At 45.2% G+C, this 25817-nt stretch overlaps 1 protein-coding gene across 1 annotated transcript in view; it reads left to right on the forward strand.

Moving 5' to 3' along the window:
• The window catches only part of T265_06343 (hypothetical protein), a gene marked incomplete at both ends in the record, with an annotated part of 118735 nt that overhangs the window by 61333 nt on the left and 31585 nt on the right, over nucleotides 1–25817 (forward strand). The window contains 5 exons of the mRNA XM_009171576.1: nucleotides 1514–1587; nucleotides 3568–3811; nucleotides 7943–8007; nucleotides 11533–11644; nucleotides 22195–22256. Coding sequence (XP_009169840.1) covers nucleotides 1514–1587; nucleotides 3568–3811; nucleotides 7943–8007; nucleotides 11533–11644; nucleotides 22195–22256 — 557 coding nt within the window. The remainder of the gene's footprint in view (nucleotides 1–1513; nucleotides 1588–3567; nucleotides 3812–7942; nucleotides 8008–11532; nucleotides 11645–22194; nucleotides 22257–25817) is intronic.

Genomic DNA, 25817 nt, shown 5'->3' on the forward strand with positions numbered 1-25817 from the left:
GCCCGACCGAACAAGTAATCGCGGTCAGAGGTCATCCCCGGCTAGCAGCACGTATATCAACACACACGCAGCACTACTCAACGCACAACCACCAACCCACCTCTACGCTCCCCAATAACGCACTGATGATGTCACCTTGATTGGTGATGAAACGTTCGCAGTCAAATTCTCCAGCAAGCCAACGACCATTCAGCCTAACTGAGTCACCAACATTTTCCTGCAAAGAAAAGATAATTGCCTTCACATAAATATCATCATCGTTCGAACAGTCCTCCTTCTGATTTACCTGAATGCCAACTGAAACTCTTGTTTATGATATTTTTAAGCAATTTGGGTTCTAGCAGAACACAAGGTTGACGGGAACTCGGCGGTTGTGCCTACCTGCTGAGATCTAAGGAGGGTAAAACCGGACGTGGGCTGTCGAAGAATCTTCGGCAACCTTATGAGCAGTGTATCAAGTCCTCCTACTGCTTTGGTCAATTATTCTCTCGGGTACACATAACACCAGACTCGACTCCCGCCCTCTCAGATCGCATCAGCAATCCACATGTTTGGCTTCGGGGATGGGGGGAGGGTTGAACCTCGGATATCTGACACGAAAATCGAGCGTGTTTCCTCCACTCTAGCACACGCTGGATGCACCTGTGTTATCCCGCCTGAACAGGCGAGCTTATTCATGTTTGAGTAATGTCCCAGTAACTGTTCTGGTTGTATCGATCGGCTGACCCGCCTGCCGAGTATTCAAATTCAGGTAGCGTAACGAAAGTCTGAAACCTGTTGGGCAAATTCTGGTCAGTTTTAGGTGGTTGGGGAAGCGGTAAAATGCATATCCACCCTAATTTTTTGATATTTATTTGACAATTGTCTGACATGGGCTGACTTTTGTTCCTGTTCTCGTACGGGTAAAATGCTTTGGCACTGAGCATAGATTACTTGTTGCTACTGGTAACTCTGAAGTGACATATTGGAAGCTAGCACAAATTCAGTAGTTACGAAAAGGGAGTGGTGAAATTGTCACGGAGTTAAGCAGTTGTCTTTAGATTCAAGTTTGATCTACGGATTCATAATCAAAAGCAGTCACCCGTTGAACGATTCATTACGAAACAGCTACTTTTCAAGCTTAAAACGCTTCTCAAAGGTTGCTGAAAATTTTTCGACTACCCAAGACAGGTTTTGCCCCTCTTGGGGTTCATCAGGTAGGCGCAGTCCCCGGGTTTCTATCAGACTTATGTTCTACTTGAACCCAAATTGCAAAACATTTGCAAACACATTTGGTGTTGCGAGAGATTCACCTGGAACCCAGCTGAATCTCTCGTTTATGATGTTACTAAGCTACTGTTTAAATTCTGAACCCAACTATCCAGGACTTTCAAGTATATCGGATCCAGTTCGTTCCACGCAGGTTCTCCATGTGTCAGTGGATATTAGCCGTGTCCGACAAAACAGTGCCTCTTTGGGAGCTGTATGAAATCAAAATGCAAGGAAACTTCCATCCTTGTTTCTCCATTTCCAGAGAATTCAAAAACCGAAACAGCGGAGAGCGCTATGCAGGAAAAGAGCAACAAAACTTCGACAACTGGTGTAGAGGTAAGGCTATTCGCATTTCTCAACGTTTCTGGTTCGAACCACATTATTTCTTGAATGGGTTTCGGGGTTCTGTGTATGCTTTATACCACTGATTTGTGCAATCAGAACTGATAAGCGAGAGAAATACCTATTGCGTTGAGATAACTGAATGAAAGTTCCAGCAATTACTAGTGCTCGTATTCGATCATGTAATCTAAGGAAATTCAGTTACACAACAAAGTTCAGTGGTGAGCAGATGAAGAGGAACAGGATCTAGGCAAGCTCGATAGTGCTACCGAATTCTTAGCTGTTTGCTACCAATGTGGACACTCTGTGGGAGGTTACGGCCATCCGCTCAGTCTTGGATTGATCAGCTGATACCTTGGTGCATTCAATTTTGTGTGGCCTTCGTTCGTGACACAGTGTACACCTCGGTTAGCATCACAAATCCTGCTAAAGTCTTATAGTTCCTTATTTAGGAATGCTCAATCCATGAGTTCCGATTTCCCTGCAAATAGTTGCTCCATTTTTATACGTATAGGCGTGACTAGATCATGAATGACACAGTCCGTTGCCGTTCGCTCATTCGGCTTCAATTCATATTTGGCAAGATCGGCAAAATACGCAATTTGATCACTTCAGCATTCCATATGGCCATATAATGCACATTCTGAATGAGACTTTAGAGAATCGGTCTTCTTCGCCAGGAGCCAACGGAAACCTGTTTACAAGGGCCAGATACGGTGGTAAGGCTCTGTCCGTTTTGGTATCACAAAAACGCGTTTGGATTAATTAAGCTACTTATTAGTGACAAGTAGCCTGCAACTTAAGACATTTTGCTATGAACCAAAGCTAACCTGGACGAAACTTAACAATTACTTCCATTAGTAAGCGAATTTTGTTTTCACTTCAGCTGAACCACTCGTTGCTCATTGTCTCTATCAACTGAACCTGATAAAGCGAGTCTCATCAGGTTTCATTTGGTGCGCTATTTGAGACCGCTGCACACTTTCCAGACGTAATACTACTCATAAGGTTGCTGAAAATTCTTCGTCAGCCCACGACCCTTTTTGAACTTCTTGCGGTTCCCGAGGTAGGCGCAGTCCCAGAAGAGAGTATCATGAATTAGAGATTCAACTGAGTCTGCCAGGACAACCATATTTGCGTGTAAATGAGAGTATTCGTCGAATTCATGGGAATTTGGGTTTGCGTAGAACATGTGTTTGACGAAAACCTTACGTGAGGTGCCTCGAAAAAGGAGAAATCTATTGTGCGGTATCGCACGGATTCCAGAAAACTTGTGAATATATGCTCTGGATTGCTCTCTTGTTATCAAAATTAGAAATAGCCACGCAAAAAATCTAAGATCCCTGACTCTCGTCAGATGTTTATGAGCCGTTAAAAATGAGGATGTTTGAGTACCACACGGCTGTTCAAGGACTTCCTACAGCCACTCCGCATTAAAGAAACGAAATTTGGCAGGAACTGATTACGCTGCAACAATTTTTCGATTCATCCACTGGTGGCAAAATCCTCTGAACACGCCTGTCATAGTTCTGCATGAAAGCTTTTACACGACGGACACTGAAAAGTACTTCCACGATTCCCGTAATAAAGTTCACCTTCCATCAGGTGCAGAGCGGAACTTGTTCACTAACCATGAACTACTCACATGATTCATCAGTAGTATCCATCTTTACACCAGTAGCGGATACATCTGTAGTTAAACTTTCTTGGTCTCCCCAGAAATTTAATCGAGATTATCATTTACAGTACGCAAATCCCGGCGTAAAATCCATTATAAACATTCTGTCTCTGACAAATATACTTGATAACATCGCAGATGAAGCTCACCCAAAGCTAGTTTAACTTTGCAATCCTGACCACAGGTACAAAGTAACCTTCTAACCTAGTAAACGTAAACCACGCGTTGAAAATACCTGAGAATGACATTACCAGATATGTTCCGTCATGTTGTCCTTTTGTGCATTTATACTTTAGAAATCAGAGGAGCAAACAGTAATGTCACCTCCACTACCCCGGGGTGAATACAAAATCGATTTTGATAACCTCGATGAATATTCTGACCCGTTTGGGGGAAAGGTGACCAACACGAAGACAAAGCCGTCAGTACCGAAACCAAATGATGTTGAGGAGGGGACGGAAGTTAAAAGAGATGACAAGTCTTCCAAATCGACCAAGGTGGAAGGTACTCCAAAAGGGAAGGCAAAGCAACCGAATACAAGTGGGTTATGCTTTTTGTGAGGAAATTTGGTTGTTTTGTTTTCAATTCACTCTCTGTTGATTTAACTGTAATGCGAGTGTCCAGTTTTCATTTGAACAGTTCATCAATTGTGGGGTTTGTAGGGTTGACTTTTTATGAATAGAGAATGAGAATGGTTCCGCTATAGCAACCTTCCGGTGCCTAACTGCCATGCCATCGGAAGGAAGCACGAGTGCTGGGATAATGCCGGGTTGCCCGAGCCTAGACAGGGGAACTCGAAAGGCAGAGGTCGGGTTCGAACAACGGACTTTTCGGTCAGTAAATTCGCGCTTCAACCACTGAGTCATCTCACCCCTAGCATTTTGTAAAAACAAAAAACTCAGAGATATGCGTTCGAATACTACTGAAATGCTTAGGCCAATTGTAGGAATATAATCCTATCAACTTCGGTTTATCTACACTGTTTAATCCGATTCAGAAAGTTGATCATTTTGCTTGGGAATACACTTCACAGTCAGCCTGATCCGTTTAGAAAAAAGACCATTCGTAATCGGGCAAATGTGTGCTCACGAATTCCATTTCATCACTGGTATATTTTCAACGACACAGGTGGAGCGAATTGCACTATAGAGCTTGCCATTCTGATTCTTACTGCTGTTTTGCTGTTGTCTGCAACGAAAGCACTCATCAGAGAGGTTGATACAGCCACCCCTGACGGCGGTCATTTCTAGCCACGAAACCTGAGCGCGTCGTAAAGCCAACTCAGATACTTTTGGATGGAGAGTGCCATCACTGTCGCAGCGGAAGATTATTTGGAAATATTGGCTCAGTTTGCGTGTAGTTTGCATCTATCTTCGGACTATAGCTTTTTACGCGTAGCGCATGTAAGCACAAGACCACTAAAACGTGTAAGGTTGAACTGTGATTAATCGAACGTGATCGTCATTCGAGTGTAGTCCAAGGAGCTTGAAATGCAGTCGTAAATTTTCAGCGTTTCTGGGTGCTGTTCCAATGTAGACAAGTTCTGTTAGCTACGCCGTTCCCCTACAATAAACTCGTACAAATGTGCAGGAAGTTACCTTGATGGAAACATGGTTATACAGTTTTTGGTAGGCTTGATTGCAACAGAGAATACGGTTCGGTTACTTCGAATAGCAATAAACATAAAAACACATTTGAGCGTATCAAAGGAGTTTGAGCTGAACACAAAAAATGTGTTGACTCTAAATAATGACTTTATATTTTCTCCGACGCAAGGTATTCTTTAGAAGAACAGCACGTTGCAGCATTCTTAATTGAAATTGAAAAGTAAAATATGAATGAATTGAATTACTTTTTCTACTGTTGTGTGCAAAAAATCGAGTTTTTAGTATTTTGGATATGTAGATGTCGGGTGCCCCTACACAAAATTACAGCAATGAACCTGCGTACCCAAACCAATTTAGGACAGTTGCTCTAATCCTTTGAACGAGAAATTTTAAAGCAGCTGCGATACATCCACACCTAAACACTACCGGATTTAAGTAGTTTAAGTAGTATGATCAGTTTGCCGTTCGGCCAAAAGCAGATGATTAGTAACGTGGGTTTCAGTCTACTGTGAAGGACTACCAGCTAGTAGGGAATTTACGCTGCGCATTCGTGGGAAATCCAGTTGATAAGCGCATGGATTCCAAGTTTTCAATATAAAATTTCATACATCAGCTTCTCTATAGAGGAAAATATTAGTAGCTCAGGTAGCGTAGATGGCCGTTGGCTTGTTCGATGAGCTGGACAATTTGATTGCAATCGAGGTGACATTGCGATGACATAACGCGCTGATGGTGGCACCCCTATTGGTGATGAAACGTTTGAAATCAAACTGCCCAGCTCAGCGAACAAGCCAATGACAATACAATTCTAGGTTTTGAAGATTATCAACAAAAACTCTCCATTTCGTCGTCTTGTTTAAAGCTCCACTAAAACTGTGGCTTACAAGTAGGATTAGCTAGCCCATCGAGACCGTGCATGTGTGAAACTGTGATGCTGAATCCAGGTGAATTAGGAATCGTTATCTGCTTGTCTATGTTACGAAAGCCAACCAAGATGTTACGCACAGTTACGCTCCTTGCGACCCACAAGAATACTTCAGTAGTCAAACATTGATACTTGGGATTTTAGTAGTGGGTGCTCTCGAAGTTACATACGCCGCTACTTCTAGACCGAACAAGATGCACAACATAAAGAGAACGGACGACAGAAACCAAATGTTGTCACGTAGGAAACTACTCACAAGGTTGCTGAGAACTCTTTGACAGCCTTTATGAAAATATACTGCGATTTCTCGAATATCATGCCAACTGAAACATGAGGCGGCCTGTGTACAGCACATTCAGCTGGAAAATATCATAAACGAAAACCAAATTGATCTACAAATGAGTGTATTTCTCGAAATGAAGAGGCACAACACTTCGGAACTTCTGACGCCAGAGTAAGCAATCAGATTGCTGGCTTCCCTACAGTGCGAGTTTCAGCAACCAAATTGGATGAATATTACATCAACCATTGGATGACTGCTTTGGCCAGTCTTCTGAGCCAGATAATGCAACAAAACTTTACCCGCAGGCTTGGTAAAGGAACACGTTGTGAAGATCTTGGTGCCGTTAGTAAGCCCAATCCATTCTGTATTCCCCAGCACTTAATTTAAAATTCTGGGAAAATGAAGCAATCACGGAGCTCAACCTGATCGAAAAACCAGAGCTGTGATAAAATTGTTATCTTGGAATTTTGTGAACCAGCTCCACTCTGCTGAGGTATTCGCTATCGGAGGTCTGTTTTGCAAAATTGAAACTTCGTTGTCATTGCATCTAAACTTCACTCGTCACCTGTACTGCAGATCGAGTTTTATTTCACTTTCCAGCGTTCTAATATATATATATATATATATATATCGAGTGAGAGAGGGTGTGGCCCTAGGGTTCGGAACAGTACAAAAGTGATCCGTTTTGCTTTGCTTTTTGTGTTTCTGGCAAACTGACGAAATGCAAATTGTGGCCGTAATTTACTGCGGAAGGCTGTTCATTGAATTGCTTTTTACCAAGCCCACTGAAGCATCGGGCTGCCTTCGCAGATAGTGAGAGACTGCATGAAGACCACTTGAATGATGCCACCGATAGCTGTGCCTCAGCTGCGAGGTACTCAGAAACTCAGCTAGTGGTCGTCGAAGGCAATAGTTGGCCTCTTGATGGCATTTCGGTCGTAGATTTTAGTTTGGTTCTGGTTAGGAGTATATCTGAACTAAATGGAGACATGATGATGAATAAACTAACTGTTTGCGCCTTCAAGAATACCCTAAAAAACTCAGCTTATTGAAATTCTTGGTGAGCAATTTTGCAGTCAGTGTCTGTAGGTAGAAAACTAAGAAAAAACAGAGTCATCACAACCGAAGTGGGGCTATGCGGATTGGAGTTTTCTGAGAAGAACTAGGCAGAAATCACCTCGGAATAAAATGGCCTTTTGAATCTGTGTTTGGGCATCAGATGTATTCAGCAGTGACTCAGAGTTCGTCCAGTATGACGGACACTTTGTGCCTGATGTGCAAGTCTTGATTGTGCTAGCGCTTACCGCGTCTTGAAGAGCACTCAACATTGTTTTCCTTTCTTCGGTTGTTGGTCTTTAGACGCGTGTTTTCATACCAGAAATTCTCACATACGTTTGGATTCGTCTCGTCTGACTGGAACTGTTGTTGTTGGCATGAACTCGAATGAGACGTTTCCCTTATATCTCCCATATTCTCCTGTTACCCTTTCGCATTCGTCGCTTGCATTCACTTTTTCTGTTTGTGACCTTGCTCTTCAAAAATAAATGACAATGGATAAGCCTAGAGCTTGATGAAGCTAAGAATTGACTGAAGGGGAAGATCACAGGTGCGCAATGAAATTTGAAGTTGATAAGAAACGTTGAGGTTTTGAGGTAGAATAAAGCATACCATAATGCGTGCTGTTGTATTTTTTTTAAAATATGAAAACTCTAAGGTGGGTGGGGCATAAAAGCAGACAGGGAACTTCTGGCAGTGTTAGTAACGAATCTTCAAACGTATAAAATCGCCGTTAGAAAGGACACGTATTTGAAAAGCGACCCCTAATACATTGAAATATGTACCTTGCACTCTTACAGCAAAACGGACGCCCGAACTGCTGGCTACCAATACAACAGGATCCTCTCCGAAGGAACGTTTGGAGGTGAGTTAAAAAAGTAATTAAATTCCCGCTTGCACATTCGCGTCACCTTATGCATAGGGGGTGAAACGACTTCTTCCACGTGGAGCATTTGCAAGAACTCTACCTGAAATACCGGTTGACGATAACACCGAATACTTTGTGGTGGATTTTATCTCGGTCCTTAATGTCATCGCCAGTAATAAACTTCCCCACGGAGTTCCTAGGCGTCCTTTAAGAAGACGTTTGCCCGAAAAAAAAACAAATTATGTACTGAAGGATGTATTTAAGTTCACGACAGAGGAATTCCTCATGTGGTTCTCGGACATGGGCAATTTCTCTGAAGGCCATCAAAGGTCGTTGATTATGAAGCTTATGTAACAAATGTGGCACAAGAATCCAAACCAAAGCCCTTGACTGCATGGCTGAAGGTACAGTAAAGGGGACCTAGGGTTCATCCAACTTGAGGGAGGCAAGGTACTGCCAACATGGGAAAGTGGAGCAATGGGAATCAACGCCGTCGCAAGATGGAGTGCGGAAGTGACCCAACGAAGCATCGTGGGTAACATTTTGCCAAGTATCCGCGTGCTGCAAGCATAGCTGGGAAAAGTGTAAAAAATCAACCAACAAAGATGCAAAGCTGGAAACGCTGGCGTGAAATTTCATCTTCCGGATTTTTTGGATTCAACTGCACTCAGAAATGTTCTAAAATGATGACCAGCCATCACGAATAATTTTACTCGTCCGTCCGTGAACGCATTAGATGGCTCAAAGTACCGAATCAGCCCGAGAACCAGATGAATTACTCTGTAAGGATCTTTAATAGGCAAGAAATTCTTTCAGTGCGAGTTAATTAATGCGACTGGTCTATGGCAGACAGAAGGTGCTTCAAGACCTGGCTTCAAGTACAGGCATGAATGAACCGATTTGACTGGGTCATTCCTATCGGCTGGAAGATGTGCTGTTCGGGTGGTTAGGCGAAATTCACCCGACCCAGATGGCCTCGACTTTACTGTTTCTCAGCACAACTATTTGCTTCTCCTGATAGCCCAAAATGGCTTGGAATGAACAGGTATTAGGCTTCTACATCTGGACGTGAAATGCCACGGGTTCGTGTCGATCTCAAAGCAGTAGGACGTTTGAATAACCCATTCACGGCCGTACTGCAGAATGGGTAATCGAACTAGATGCTTAACATACCCCAACTTTTTACCCTCGGAGAGCGGGACCGATGGTACTCTAAGTCACGAGTTGGAAAATTAGCTGTGTGCGGGTTAAAACAAGGAACGACTGGCGCACATCCATTTGGACGGACGCGGCTAAAGTCCACACTCAAAAGTGGGGCCCAGGGCTTTCGATTCAGAAACGTCGATAAAAGGAGGGTTGAAGAGACCGGGAGATCGGAGATAACCGGTGTTTTGTTAGCACAGTCGAAAAGGTATAGACATAAACAGTCCTGGACGGAAAAGCGTGAACGTCGCTTGGATAGAGCATCAAAAGATGAAACGCGTATAAAATGTCATGGATAACCGTGGTGTACTAAATTGGCGAAAGGCGGGAGTAGAAGAGGTAACTATTGAATTGACAAAGGGGTTGGGAGCTTTTCAACTATCTCCGACACAAGAAGCTGTTGGCAGAAGCGTAATTGATCGTCTTTGGGATCCGTCTGCAACACCCAACTTTGCGTTTGGGCTGTCAAACAATGAAGATTAAATCGATAGTCCGCGGTCAGCTTTCTCCGTAGCGCTTCACTGCCCAACGAGAGATGTACAAATTACGGTTCCGTTTGAGATCCGGGGAACACTGGTGTTTTTGGCTACCTGGTGGGGTAAGTAATATATCCCTTTGGAGGCGGGTGTTAAAAAATCTCCTTCTAGATGCGGCTAAGTAAGGCACCCAACTTTTCAGATTATGGTTGGTGAGCCATGAAGCGCTAACGAAAAACCAATTGCTAGCCAGTTAGCCCACATCATGGTCAATGATAGACAGACTCGGGCTTTCGTCAAACAATTAGAGGGATGTACGAATTAAGGGCTTGGTTGACCGTTCAGGATGCTAGAAACTGTGCGGACATACCACCCGTCGCCAGTGACATACACGGCTGGACAAGCGCGAAAAATCCGCACAGGAACATAATTAATAGCATTCGCGAGACCCTTAAATAATCAATTTGCAATGACCCCATTTGCTTCGGGTCGAGTAGATATTGGTTATCTATGACCATAATGCTTGATGAGGCTTTCTTAACGACATTTCCGGGTCCAAAGAGGTGCCTGAATTCCGGAATAAGACGTGCATCTAAGATAGCGAGCATGTGTTGTTTGATGTAGCGCAAGAATATTTAATTAGCATGTGATCGGTAATTGCTTTTGATTGCTTACCTAAATGCAATATTTTGGACGCCTGCTGCAGGACCTAACTCCTGATGTTATTTTCGCCGAAGGGGTTAACTGAGGCGTTCGCAAATCCTGACTTAATTCAGGCTCCACTCGGCAGTTGCGCCCAGTCGGATATAATTTGCCTTTGTGAAGTCAATCGAATTCAAGGCTGTGCAGCCCATCGTGGAATGCGGAATTAAGAAAAACTCGAACGCGCCCAATTTTACGGGCTCATTTTAACTTTATATATGAAACAGCAACAAAACAGCGCGAAAATCGATGGCAGAACACTGCATAACGCAGTACGTAGCCTACAAACGAAGAGAGGAAACCGAATAGAGAAGGCTTGATCGGGAATGTACAATCTGAATCGGCTACGAACTGAATTGTGAGGAGTCAGCTAGGGAGGCGAAATCAAGCGCTGCGAGCCAATTCAGAAATACCGTAGGTAGCTTGTGTGCCACCCATGTAAACCGGCCTCGACCTTGACAGGGCTCATTTGAAAGTTCAGTCCTCGCAGATCATTGCGACACCTATCTTTCTTTGCTGAGGGCTAATCCACAGTTGGTCGCCACGAAAATAGAATGGACGAAAATAATGGTGCTTGCCTGGACTTCTCAATGTCATATGTGCACCGATAGCAGTCATAAATAATGGATAGGATTAGCAGCCTCATTTGAAGGCACGTTACGGGCTGAACGTAACTTACGATCGTGGAGATGGCCTTCCTATGATTAGACTTGTTTGACAAGTTCCTGCCCAGCCGTCAAGATCTTAGGGCTTGACTGCTCTGAATCAACAATAATCCAGAAGAGACCACTGATTGTTTCCGTGCAAACCAAAGCTACCAACCATGAACGAAAATTCACCTATACCCCTGTCCATTATCTTAAAAGCCCAGCATCTAGTGGCATCTAGTGTTAAATTAGGACTGAGCTAAGCAATCAGTCAGGTCATCCTCGCCCCGCTCAGCAAGTAGCTACCGCCAAGTATTTGGTTTACTCCGGAAGTCGGTATTCGAGTACACACAATTGAGTGTTGAGTGTTTGCAACCTGATGGCAAGTCGCAATCATGGTAAAGGTGCATGGGTGAGCCTTTGGAACGACTGAGGCACTTCAAATGCCATTTATCATTCTGGGTCAGGGTGCTTCAAAATAGTGTACACTATAGAATTTAAGCGAACATAACGAAAAATACTTAGGATCGGGTCAGAGGCAAGTGAGCCACCAAGATGTTGGCCTAGTTTCTGATCGCAAAGGACGGGTAGGTGATGGATATGGAGGTAGGTGAATGGCTCTGAGTGGTATTGGCAGTGAAGTAAAGTAGTATTGAGCTAGACTGGTAATCTTCAGGTGGATACGTTTAACAAATTGCCCGCTAAATTGGTACCGTTAGAGAAAAGTAATGTAGGCAGTGTCTTTTGGTCTTGAAATGTTTACATACGAGCATTAGGAATCCCCTGAGATGCCTCTGTCTGAAAGGGAACGGATTAAAATGGAAGATGAGAGAAGGGGAGGGCACTGGCTTCAAGAGATGCGTTTTGTGGCTGCACGCCAAAAACTGTTTAATCAGGCCTCTCTTTGTAAGCCGGGGATGTCGGAGGTAGCTTTACTGTACTTGCTAGGAGCAAATAGGGGTTATCAGTAGGGCCGAACAGTGGACAAACAGTCGACGAAAATAACTCATAGGGTAGATGACCCACTTGATTGACTGACGGCATTCGATAATGCAGCAGGACCCTTTAGGTGCCCAATTCCCCTTCGACTAGCCGTCTCATTACCGGACGGCGATCATACAGGAACTTAGAAAGCCTAGAGAGCTAATGGCTTTGTTCGAAATGATAAGAAGTGACCGAGAGATGGTTCCTCTGCCTCCTAAACGAAAGCGACTGAACAGCGTGCGCCTCATGTACTATTTGTTACAAACAGATACAGTCATCTTACCAGCTACTTCGGATCCCTCGAGTATCCTTCTGTGCTGAAGGCCGCCTGCTGCGTTTATAGTGCATCGATTCGTAACGCAAAATAGCGTTGTTGCTTCGATTACTAGATAAATGCGCAAATCCTACATAGCTATCCTTCATGTGCTCCTTAGCGCCCTATCAAACCCCGTGAAGAATGTGAAAGACACAGCCCCCAATTTCTCAACGAACATATGTGTAACTGATTCTGAAGCCACAGCACCGTAAGTCAAAGTCGAATGCGCGCCAAAAATTCAGAGGGGTGATTGACTAAAGCGAGGCACAATAAAATGAAGGTAGATGAAAGTAGCTTTTGGTTGGCGCACATATGCAACAACATACATTCTGATGGAAAAAGTTTTATTCCACCAGCAAAGGTTCCTGAGGTAAGAACATTGTGTCTCTAAGACTCGCGCGAAACAAGACAGGCCAAGCACAGTACTTAAGGACCCCTGTTGGCTGTGTTCGAGAGAAGGCATAGAATACCCGATACCGTAACTATGGAGGCCTGATTTTCAAGAAAGCTGGCATGCCAGAGAACACAGTAGGTCGAAAAACTCTTAAACATCCAGTAAAATATAGAGTGGAAGTTAGTCAGTTGTTTTGGAATAGTTAAAGATGCAATTCTGAGGGAAAGTCTGATCTTGGAGAATTCATTTGAGATTGAGAGGAATCTAGAGATTTTGCAGGGGAGATTCGAGGTGGAAAACCCGTGTAGCGCGGAATGTTTATGGCTGTTTGTGGTAGGAACCTTTGGTTCGTCAGAGTTTACCAACAGATTTCTCCGTAGTCCTGTTGAGAGGCACGACCAGTGGAGCCCCAAGTTAAGCAACATGTACTCGAGAAAAGTGGAGGGTGCAAGTGCGTGCAGTGAGGTGTCACAAAGGGGAATTATAGGGTGAACTAACTCAGGAACTGAGAGGTCGCCATGATAGCAGCGGGTTAAGTTTTGCTGGTAGCTTAACGTGGGAGGTTCGTACTAGAAAGGAAAGAGGGCTGTATGGTGCGTGTTACACACATCAAATTTCGGTATAGAAAAAATGGGAGGCATAAGAATATTTCTTTATTTCCATGTGCGACACTTATACTCCACCTCCGGGGTTCTCTAGAATAGATAATCTAGATTCTCTGGACTTCTCTGAACTTAACCGTTCTTCGCTCCCCTTGACAGGTGAGTTGTATTCTTAGTATCACCTTTAACCTCGTGTACGCGACAGTGATCAATAGAACGGCTGGCTCGCACGTCCGTTGACGTTTCTTGTTTGACCAAGCGCACCAGGCGATCGGGTGGCTATCCAGACCGGGTTTCACGGTAATAAGAAGGCATCAAGAGACTGTGGTCCACAAAAAGTTGCCTACGGAACAACTTGATAGCGCCTCTGGCATCACAATCATTTCAAAAGATACTTATAGGATAATAGGTAGACCTCCTTTCACGCCCACAAACCGTGTTGCTTTAAAAGCATCTGTTTGAAATTTACAATTGACCAGTGGGCTTTCTTGTTATGTGCTGGGCAACAATATTCTTTTCACTGAAGTATATTACCCGACCAATGTGCCACATTTGTACCTGCTTGGCCCGGATTAGATCGGTAGACTGAAGCTGATGGGAATTTCCCTGAACACTGTATGCAAACTTGTATATCCTGATGTCTCTCAAACCTCAAAACAAACAGAGTAACTTTTGATACCTTATTCGGGTGCATTCAACGATACCCTCGGAGAGTATTCAAAGATGAAAGTCGTTCCGTTTCTAAGTCATAAGACAAAACCTGCTTTCCGCCGAAAGAGGCCTGTTCCATATGCTGTCCTGCCTGTAGTTGATCGACATCTACACAGACTGCAAAACGCGGGAGTCTTTCAACCAATCAGCCATTCAGAATAGGCAGCACCGATTGGGTTAGTCAAAAAAGCCTAACAGCAAAGTTAGGATATGTGCAGACGTTTTAACTGGTCTCAACGCGACACAAGACAATCATCAATACCTGCTGCCGTTTCCAGATAAATTGTTTTTCAAGCTGAACGGTGGAAAATGTTTCGCCAAGGTGGGTCTATCTGATGCGTATTTGCAGGCTGAAGTGTCAGACGAGAGTAAGCACCTGCTTACGATCAATACACATCGTGTGGTTTTCCAATACAGCCGACTACCATTGTGTGTCAAGTCTGCGCCGGCAATATTCTAGCAGCTAATGGACACCATGCTACAAGGACTATCATTCGCCGTTGCTTAGTTGGATAATTTTACCATCATCGACACTGGCCCCGAAAATCTCCATAATCGTCTCGGTCAAGCGCTGGACCGAATCCAAGACATTGGATTCCATCTCAGAAGCGAAGTGTCAATTTTTCGTGGATTCCATCGAATACCTCAGATTCATGATTCGATACCGGACTGCAAAACATAGATGCCATCAGACTGATGCCTTCGCCCAAGAATTTACCTACATTGGGGCCATTACCGGGACTCAGCAGTCATTATAGTGCTTTTGTGCCAGCAAAGGATGACGACCGTGTTTCATTGAACCGTCTGCTACTCAGTGAATTGGGACGCTGATTGCCGGGACAGTTTTCATAACATCAAGACCATGCATGTTTATGACCTAATTTTGATACATTATGACCCGCCCCGTGACAACAACCTGATCAACCAGATGAAATCTTCGATCCGAGGCAACGTTTGTTGGCTTTACATTTACAGCCGAATCGAAACGGTAGTCAAATCTTGCCACTGGTTTGCTTTGGCTTCAAAATCCCCTAGGAAATGTGAACCCAATCTTGGCCGGTACCACAAAACGCACGGTATTGGATGCGTGTGGGCTATGCGGGTTCCGTGAACGTTGAAAGTTTTCTCATTATCGTGGACGCTTAGAGCAAGTGCTCGGAGATTTTTCCCATGAAGACAACGACTACCACAGCAACCATTAACAAGTTGCAGGAAGTCTTTAGTCGTTTTTGACTATCCTGAAAAGCTCGTATCTGACAACGGGACAGTTCACGTCGTCCAATTTCACGGACCTCTGTCTCACCAGTGGGATTAAACATGTTAGAATGTCCCCAAATCACCCACAACCAAACGACATGACAGGACGACAAAAGATACTTTGGAATGAGCCTTGCTTGAGGCGGATGGACAAGGAACCACGGCAACTATCCTTCAGCAATTCCTCTTACTGTACCATCTGAATCTGAATCCATCCACATCGGAGGGCAAATCGGTTACAGAGGCACTACTCTACCCCCCTACTCGAAGCACCTCTGATCTTTTGAAGCGTCCAGAGAGCAAGGTGGCATTATCAAATCAGAAATGGAGTCCTGCCATAATCGCAAGCATGATGCAAAGTGGTGATATTTTGACATTGGTTAGAGCGTATTGGTGAAGGATCGCCATGGTAATCGCATACCCTGGCATCAAGGCAAAATCAGTTGGCGAATCGGAAATGTCATCTATGATGTTCTCGTGGGTGCCAAGACGTGAGTTCGTCGTGCAAATCAGTTAAAATAAGCTTATTCACAGCCCACCCAGAGATTGAGTGCGTTGCCTTTGAACATTTTAATGGAACACCTGGACATAATCAGAGAAAGGACAACCAACACGCAGCTTGCGAGGCAGCTGCCAAAAGCACCTGTGTACCAACAATCTCGAAGGATGACGACAGAAGAAGCGCTTATCACGCTCATGTTAATCTGAGACAGAAGACTTATACTGCTCAACTTCAGGGGAGAGATGTTAGAAGAACCACCTCCGAACGTAACGGGGCTATGCAACACATGGTACCAGAGATATCGATAAAAAGCCAGGCACCTTCTCCTGTTCCAATATTCTATTCATATGGCAAAGCAAACGGCAATAATTTGTATCGTTTGAGAAGGTGTTTGAGACCACATTACTCCGGCTTTCAGTGTTACGCCGGAGTAGTGAGCTCAGGAAGGGTGTGGATCCAGCAGAGAACGTTTAAATGCACATACGTTAGTGTATCGCGTACATATGTATCATCCGTAAAATGTGCTGGAGGATGGGCACATAGGAAGCAAGCTTCAGAGTCGTACCGAACGATTTCGCTCTCTTTGACATCAAGGGGACGCCAGTTCGTCGGGAGCAGGTGATGATTTGAAAGCAGTTTTGCGTATCGCCACATTCTCCAAGGTAGTGCCCAATGTGGAGAAACTGTGGACACTGTGGAGAGAGCAATCAGCGTGTTGAGGTTTTCACACCAATGTTCAAATATGGGGGTGACGGAGTGAGATGCTTAAGCTTTATATTGTTCATTTGTATAGAGAAGACCAAGGATGAAGAGGCGATTACCTCCTGTAAGATGGGTTGCACAATAGCGGTTCCAAAACCAGTCAAAAGTGGAGACGGCATCCAGAAGTGGTGAGTTATTCCTAAGGCCGGACAGAAGCAGGGACCATAGGTAGAACCGTAGATCTTCTAGACCAAAGTAGCTGGTGAAAGCTACTACACCCCCGTCAGGTGCAGCAGGTGGCACTTATCAGGAGCCTGTCGCGTTTGTCGTTTTGGCTGGAGATAGCGTATCTGACAGGAAGATAGGTGCAACTTCACTGCATCTAGATGTATGCGTTCGAGAGGACAAAGTAATACTGACAGTTTGCGTTCCTCGGCCATCAGGTCGATGCAAATCTCTGTTTAAAGCACCGAGTTTGGTGAGGGCTGCGTGGAAGGCTTACGTCAAATCACTCGCGTTGTCTCTGTGAGCATGCTTAACGAAAGACAGTAAATTAAAGAGCCTGTGGACGCATATGAGAAATCGTGATGCAGAGTGGGTAAGTATGCGAAGATTGGGGGGTAGTTTTTAATGGAACAACTTTTATCGCGGAGGTTTATTGTAAGGACAGAGAATTTTTTGGTTGTCTGGTCACTCTGCTACAGAAATTGCGTACGGTGGGATCCTTGGCAGATCGCTTCGGTTAGGCAGTCGTTCTGAGCGAGGTAGACAGCAAACTGTGGTTTTCTGGGCGGCGATCTTCTCCCTGAGTTAGCTGGCGGTAGGTAGCAACGTGTGCACCAACTCCAATCATCTTGAGGTCATTGTTTTAAGTGGGCGCTTTTGGGCAAGGAAATTGTGAAGAAGCAGATATGCTGCGTGATCTACGTCGTTCAACTTAACGGGTAGATTTGTCGATTGGCGCAGGGTGGTTAATGTCACCAAGACTCTACATATCTTCAGAGTGATCGAAGAAAGCGTCATTCCTTTTACGAGGTTGGTGTCGTTAGTATTAAGGTATCGGACGCCACAGGAAATCTTGCAAGCTTGTGACTGGTGATCAGCCGGCCTTCAGGTAGCCTCCTGGATAAATGTCACACGAGTTTGTGGTTTCGTTTATCATTTAAGGCAATAATAAGTACGTGTTGCATGTGATTCTGATGCGTAGCAACTGAAATGTCGATGAAGCTTTGCTGTAAGTGATGTTGCAAGGACCATTACACAGCGATTTGAATGGATTATTGCCAAAAAAGAAACGTGGTCAGTCCAGGGTAGGGTTTCTGATTAATCCGCGGGCTATCCGCCGGAGGAAACCTCTTCAGGTGAAGTAAAGATGTTTGAAGCATGTGAGGAACTCCTTTTCAGGGGCTTTGTGGAAGGGTAGGTTGAGGGCTTCTAGGCGGGACGACCATGGGCGGCTTTGACACGCACACTGGAAAATGATGCAAACTATGCTTCAGTCCCTACAAAGTGGTTTCTCGTCCTAGGGTCCTGTAAGCATGCAATCACGGAGCCGTAAACCAGACTAAGGTGTCGTTCAGTTTCCGCGTTTGGTTTCGTTCTCGTTTTGCGGCCGCTCTGACATGACCGAATTGCAGAAGTCAAAAGAGTGCGTAGCCTCTCCGTTCAGTTTCTCAGCTTGACCAGTAACTATGCCAGTGCAAGGGCTTACATAAGACGCGTCTATGAAGTTTGAAATACAGCCCGGATGAGGTTTGGTTAGATGCTGGCTTAAGGTTATTTCACGCATCTCAAGACAAAAAACATGAGATGTAAGCTTGAATGGCTTCCTGTCCTATCTCTGCCGTACTATGGTAAACCAGAGAAAACTATTGGACATACTTCCGGAAGGATGACAGAAAAAATGTTTAGGAGGATGACAGAAAAAATGTTTAGGAACTGACACATTTTTAATGAAAGGACTGAAGCTGAGGTGAAGAATCTTGATTGGGGCCACGTTCTTTTTACGTCTTGAGTATGGAACTTGGCAAAGTTTTCAAGAGGCGGTGTGATATTGACTCGGTAGAGTGCACCCTTTCACACAAAGAAAAACGATTCCTTTTTGGCGGATTTTTTGAGTGACTTAAAGTGACTTATATGTTTAAGTCCCTTTAGGCTTCCGTTTTCATGATATCTGCTGGACCGTTTTGACAATGCACAGCCAAGCGCTCCCTGAGTTCCCCTCCTAGCGGCTGTTGGCATCCTTTCCTGATCAAGAAGATTCCAGTCCAGTGGCCGCTGAATTGCGGCATTGACATTCATTCAAATTATTCTGGCTTCAGAACTCCAAAATGGACGACCATTCGCAAAAAGTAAATATGGGCTTGGGGGAGCAACTGACAGGTCATAGACGTAAAATACTGAGAAGGAGCCCTAAATTATGACTACGGAGAAATGTAACAAAGGTTGTTGAAGAATGTTGGGTTAAAATAAAACTCATTGGGAACGTTCTACTTGAAAGGAAACCTTTAATTAGGCCCAGTTATTGCCCTGAGCTCCCACGAGCCCTGAGTTTTTGGAACAGTATGATTCATGCATCCCGAATGAACTCTTTCAAGAAGTCAAAAAGGACAACGATGTGCGTTTCTCGCCTTTGTCATTGTTAAGCTATCCATCAATGGAAGCTCGTTCGTTATGCAAAGATGGTTGGTCGGGAATGCACTTTGGGCTGAAGATAGCAAGATGCAGGTGGTCTATTCTTCGGTAGCTGGACTGCACACGTTCTATCACCAACCGAGTTGGCATTTTCAGTGCATGCTAGAGTGGGTGAATTTCTCCTCTTCCACCAATGGTTTTACGAATTCTAAGCAGCAACTAGTAACTCTGAAGTGATCGATTTGTCATAAGGTAACATTCGCGTAATTTAGTTGGTCACCGTGATCCCATTCCATTGCCCCCGGTTGGTTCGTCGGGAACCCAGATCGACAGATCTATTTATCTGTTGTGACTGGGTCATTTCCCTCTTGCTGCATAGTCCATCCAGTTCCACCTGGTTGATTTATTTCCTAACCTCTTTTTAATGACTTCCTATGAGCCAATCGATCCGTCTTTCTGAAAGCGTGTAATTATTTAGCACATGGCGACTAATTGGTTGGGTCGCCATAGGAGCACCTACTCACTGATTTCAGTGCGGAATGCCACGCCTCGTCGGGGTTCCGTTCGCCTTTTGCTCTTGAGTCAGCAATAGTTGGACGCTACTATAAGCGAGTTGATGTTTTTTGCTATCCCCGTAAACTGCGACAAGTGACAGTGGAATATGTCTTCTGTTGGAAAATTTTGTTGCTGTATTCCGTTGGCAAATTTTCTCCAAGCCTGGCAGACATTTTTTGTCAAAGCCGTTGTAGTTGGGGTTAAGGATCATGTTCGTCTTCTTCCTTATCTCCAGTCCCGTTGTAGTTTTCAGTAACTGCTCCGGAATGTGTTTATAGGCCAGAAGGCGATCAGTGTCCCGGCGCCCAAGAGGTCATTTCCCTCTTGCTGCATAGTCCATCCAGTTCCACCTGGTTGATTTATTTCCTAACCTCTTTTTAATGACTTCCTATGAGCCAATCGATCCGTCTTTCTGAAAGCGTGTAATTATTTAGCACATGGCGACTAATTGGTTGGGTCGCCATAGGAGCACCTACTCACTGATTTCAGTGCGGAATGCCACGCCTCGTCGGGGTTCCGTTCGCCTTTTGCTCTTGAGTCAGCAATAGTTGGACGCTACTATAAGCGAGTTGATGTTTTTTGCTATCCCCGTAAACTGCGACAAGTGACAGTGGAATATGTCTTCTGTTGGAAAATTTTGTTGCTGTATTCTGTTGGCAAATTTTCTCCAAGCCTGGCAGACATTTTTTGTCAAAGCCGTTGTAGTTGGGGTTAAGGATCATGTTCGTCTTCTTCCTTATCTCCAGTCCCGTTGTAGTTTTCAGTAACTGCTCCGGAATGTGTTTATAGGCCAGAAGGCGATCAGTGTCCCGGGCGCCCAAGATCACATGTGTGACGTTTTTAATTAATAACCCAATCTCGAAAGTGTCAAATTGAACGAACCGATAAAAAATGAAATCAAAACGCAACTCAGATTCCAAAGTGGTGAACCAAACTACGCTAAAACCACTCCTGAACCGACCGCCTAATTGAGTGGTATCAGATACTGTTCAGAACTTAAATACGCACAGACGAAAGAGAAGTTGTTTACTCCCCATTCCAGAACAGGCAGCATCAACTGGGTCGGCGACGAAATGCGAGCAACCAAATCACTGACAGTAGCGAAAACACCAAAAGCCAAGCTGCGTGCTCGAGCTGGTTATAGTTTGCGGCACCACCATAACAAGATTTCGCTGATGAGGCAAATCAGAATGACTCGCTCTAAGGTGCATTCTGCCAGCTTTCAAGTTTACCTGTCGAGGCGAGTGACACCAATCCGGTCGCTAGATTCTCTTTGGGCAATTAGGTGGTTGCGCATAACCACCAAAATGCATTCTTTTTTAAAAGCAACCAGCTGTGGGTATATTTAATAGACTGAAACCTGAAATCAATGACCAGCCCAAGGTTTGGTGTCAACCGTGATTACTTCGTTTTGCGTCGGAGCTACTTCGAGATCAAAGCGGCCAACTCGATGCGCGTAGGATCTTCTGGGACAGTGTTGTCTGATTGATGGCTTCAGCTCCTGAATTTACGAATGATTACTGCGCTGTTCTTTGCAGTGACCATTTTTAACGGAGTTTGTTTGAGAGATGGAAGTATTGGACTTTCAGAAGAGGGTTTGCCGGTGATCATCTTTTTTCTGCGACTGCCCACCGAAGTATAATTACAGAAACTTTCGTACGGCATGGTTATTCAGCTGTCGGAGCATTCCCAGCGGTTTATCGACGTCAAAATCGGTGTTTGTCGCTGATCGGTCAGTAGAATTTTATTTGTGTTTCGGCAGGAAAACAGCAGTTGTACCCCCAGAACAAAAGTGACCCAGCTTTGCGCCTCAGCAGCGCAATTCTCAGACCTAGACTTCATATTTGGGATGCCAGTTCACCAAGTGGCAGTTAAATATGAAAAAGTGGCCGCAGTTCCTAAGTTTTGCTTGTTTTCCTTTCTGTGACCACCCCAAAAGGAGCTGTCCATATTCGGCTTTTATTTGAAGATTCTCATGTTCTCATGCCCTCTCGGAAAGCGGAGCTGAGATTATAACCCTTGCGCTTAGATGAGTCTGCCCAGTAGCGAGCTTATGGCACGCTTGGCTGCAGCATCAGCGAGCAGAATTACCTGTCCGGCAGCCAAGGGACTCGGGATAGAAAGCTCTGTGTCCGCCTTCATAATTCGTGGATGAAGTTGCGCGGGCGAGAAGCGCAACCAAATACAAAAGTACCTTCAGGTGTCTTGGCTCTGATTACAGTAGTAAAGCTACCTTATTAGTTTGCCCCTCTTTAGTTATAAACGTATGCACGCTTTGAAGTAGTTTCTATCCTCCAAACCGTTTTGAACGAGTAATGTTTATCTGGGATTAAAAATCTCACCAAACGACAGGCTTATAGTTGAAAAGGCCATCAAATCTGCACTTAAACTGGATTGTTGCGGCTCAACGATGCAAAAATCTTGTATTTCTTTGTCATTTCTAATCTTCCGCATACCTAAGTTCTGTCGAAGATTGGATGCATCAACATCGAACTCAAGGTCGTGAACAAACGTGCCGCGTGGTTTGGGGTTTTCCCTTGGATGTAAACTGCTTGATTTTGGTACGCCATTTCTCACTTACCAACGATGAATGGTACCATTTTGTGTGTTATGTGAAACCAGTTTGAGCTCGAACGTCGATGGACTAGTCACCAATGTCCACACCATACCTAAAGCAGAGAGGGAAACTACGATCAATCGGGCGAAAAGAAGGTTGACCCAGGAATTTCGTGGAATTCCGTGAATATGTGAAATTCGACAACCCCTCACATGTTAACAGATGGATACATTTGATCGAGGTTTCTGCCCAACCTGAGTTGCTTGGAGGAAGCCTCGGTCCTGTGTCTCGTCTGTGGATCCATGAAACAGTGGGGACTTATGGTGACTAGTTTAACCGTTGGCAACTCCTGGAGGAGGGTTATTTCGCACGTCGTCTGCTTGACCTGAGAGAAACAGGTGAAGTTCACCTAATCTTTATTGATCCGAGAGGAGACTTCGAGTTCTACATGGATTAACAGTTTTAGAGACGATCTCGGGCGGGTAGGATGTGATTTCATGATAACATCTGTTGCTGGATAATATCCGGTTTGCAATTGAACTCTGGTGGAAACAGCGGGGCGGAGTTCGAGAGGGAATAACCACGAAAGGTGTAGTAGTTCTGCTGGAAGCCTTAAGATGTGTGTTGGCGGCTTTTGTGGCCTCGGAAGTTAGCAGTTTCTATGGCACTGGGGAGCTGACTCAGTATTTACGATCACCACACAAGCTTTACGCTGCAGAGTAGTGGCAACGGAGAGACCTTAAAGGACGTCGTGCTAGTTCTAACAAACTTCGGTCGCATGTGAGTCGAGCGTACGACCTTGAAACACGTGTTCATCATCGAGGCTCCTGCAACTTGTGCTGAAATATGTTTGTGAGTTTTATGCGTTTTTGGTTGCAATGGGTATCTGTTTGGTTGTATGGGTGAGAGTCAGTGCATCCACTGTTGAGTGTTGGGTAGTTGACTCTCCATTTTCCAGCTCTTTTCATAGCTGGTGGTCAATGGAACAACTACTAGCTTTCTAGAGCTTCATATAATCTGCAAGCAATTGACATGTGGGGGAAGGGGTGCGGACAGGTGGTTGAAAACGATGGGGAAAGGATGTGAACTTCAATGGGACTTCATCTGGATCAATCAAGCGATCAGAGAACGTGCCGTTTACCCGAGTCCTCACGCTGAACCTTCAATTTCAAGGATAACCAGCCTTCTCAACAGAATTGGGTATTGCACCCGGTCAACTACCATGTAGTGTCAGTCTCAACTCCGCCAAAGTTCCTTCTTCTTGTATCCCAGAGTGGTGAAGACCTTTGTTTTCAAAACTCATGCTGCATTGTTGGAATGGCTCAGTGGTTAGAGCACTAATTTACTGACAGGAACGTCTGAAGCTCGAACCCGACCTCCGCCCTCTGTCTAGGCTTGGGAAGCCTGGCATTGTCCCAACACGTGCTCCCTTCGTGGCATGGCAGTTAAGCATCGAAATGGTGCTACATCTGAACGGTTTGAACGGAAATCCTGCTGTTCCTCAAGGTACTTGCCCAATGATTGACAGTGGCGGGGGAAATCCTGAACCATAGTTTTCTAGACCAGGTCAGCCACATCTACACACCGCGACAATTATTCAATTTTTTTAACTGGGCAGGGACATGAGATAGGCTCTTGTAGTAGATGGATGGTTGTACTGCGAGCTCAGATTCCAGGAACGGAGGCCTTTTCGTCCTTTTGGGATTTTGCGACTGATGTCGATTCCAGCAACAGAGCTTCCACGTGATTTTCAACTTTGCTGGCTGATCAAAAGTTCACTTGGCTAATTCCCTCATTTGGATTTGTATCGTGACTGAGGAAGGCAACAGTAGTACGTGTGACAGAAAATACATGGGCTCTCTCCTTCAATGTTCGTGTTGTGCGAATTGCTGTCCATAGAGTGAGTATGCATTGTTGACTGGTTCGGTTTGCGTGCTTGTCTGGCCGTCTGTTCAGCCATCTTTCAAAAAAAATCTTTCAGCTGTAGCACCTTTTCGGTGCCTAACTGCCGTGCCACCCGAAGGTTGCACGAGGGTTGGGATACTGCCAGGTCGCCCAAGCCTAGACTGGGGAAGTCGAGTGGCAGAGGTCGGACTCGAACCACGGACCTTCCGGTCAGTAAATTCGCGCTCTAACCACTTGGGCCATCTCGCCCCCTGTTCAGCCATGGGCTTAGTCACCCGTGTAGCTTCCCAGTTCTACTTCTACCCTTTTATGCAGAATTCACCTCGACTCATTGTTGCATTCTTGTCACAGAGCCATACATGCAGTCCGCCATTGATGATACCTGGCCTCATCCCTCTTAGTTTCTTCCCCCGCTCCATTAACTTACGTGACCCCTTGGGAAAATAATAAAAGTTGACGAGGAAGGGACTTGGTTCTAATCTGTCAAAATCATTTCAAGGTGCCTACACCTCCAAACACTCATTAAGACAAACCGTATAGAAACCGATTAGAGCAACGTCAGTGAAATCAGTTAGGGGTCACATCTTGCAGGGCATGCTTCCCCAGTCGTGGAAGCGCGAATTTACTCGCCAGAAGATCCATGGTTAGAACCCGAACTCTGCATCTCGACTGTCTAGGCTTATACAACCTGGCAGTATCCAAGGCGTTGTGCTTCCTCCTGGTGGCGTGGAAGCTAGGTTCCGAAAGGGTGCTACAGCAAAACGATTCCTTCCCATCGGCCGGCCTTGCAGCGTCTCCAGGCGCATTGCGGATGACGTTGTTCCGACCTGACGCTGCCACTTTGGCGTGATGGTCGGACTTGAACGCTGCAATTATCTCGTGGGCTATATTGGCTGGAACTTCGCTCCACAAGATGCAACCATGCTAGGAAAGCCGAAGGGGAGCAGTCAGACCAAGAGCAGCGAGACCTCGTACAACGGGTAATCGTGATACAAGGTAGTATGGAGGGCAAAGTTGTACTGTCCTCTGCGATAGGAGTGTGAAGGCAGTGAGGTGTTTTCCTCAGGAGATCACCCTGTCCCTATTTAAGATGCCGCCTCCCCCCGAAGAAGGACGTGTTAGAGAATGTTGGCCCTTAAAACCGAACTGTCCTACCCACCGGCTTATTATTCAGTGCGGTCCAAATTCCTTTAAAACCAAAGAGTCCGATGCTCCTGCTGTGGGCAGCCGCGTCAGGAATGAGACAGTAATGCGTTATTCACTGCGCCTTCGGGTTAGACCAACCCCCTGCATCCATGCAGGTCAGACTATTGAGTCAGAGGCTAGGGGCAAGATCCCTGAACAGAACCCTACATCCTCCCACCGCCTTGTGGGTCGGACTTTTGAGTCAAAGGCTCAAGGTGGGGTATCTCAACCAAAATCCCTTCCTCAGCCTGGGCTAACAGTCCCCGCAGTTCTGTGTCCACCGATGTCCCTCCCCAACGCCTTCTCACCATGAAAACAAACGTCGCTGGGTCATTTGACTGTCAGTTATCTGACCGAAGGACCTTTAGTTGTAGGTCATGGTTGTACGAGGGCTGGGATACTGCCAGGGCGCCCACACCTAGACAGGAGGACGATTAGGGTCCTCAACCAAAGCCTTTGGCTCAAAAGCCTAACC

This window comes from Opisthorchis viverrini, assembly GCF_000715545.1.
Source record: "Opisthorchis viverrini unplaced genomic scaffold opera_v5_125, whole genome shotgun sequence".
Classification (NCBI taxonomy): domain Eukaryota; kingdom Metazoa; phylum Platyhelminthes; class Trematoda; order Opisthorchiida; family Opisthorchiidae; genus Opisthorchis; species Opisthorchis viverrini.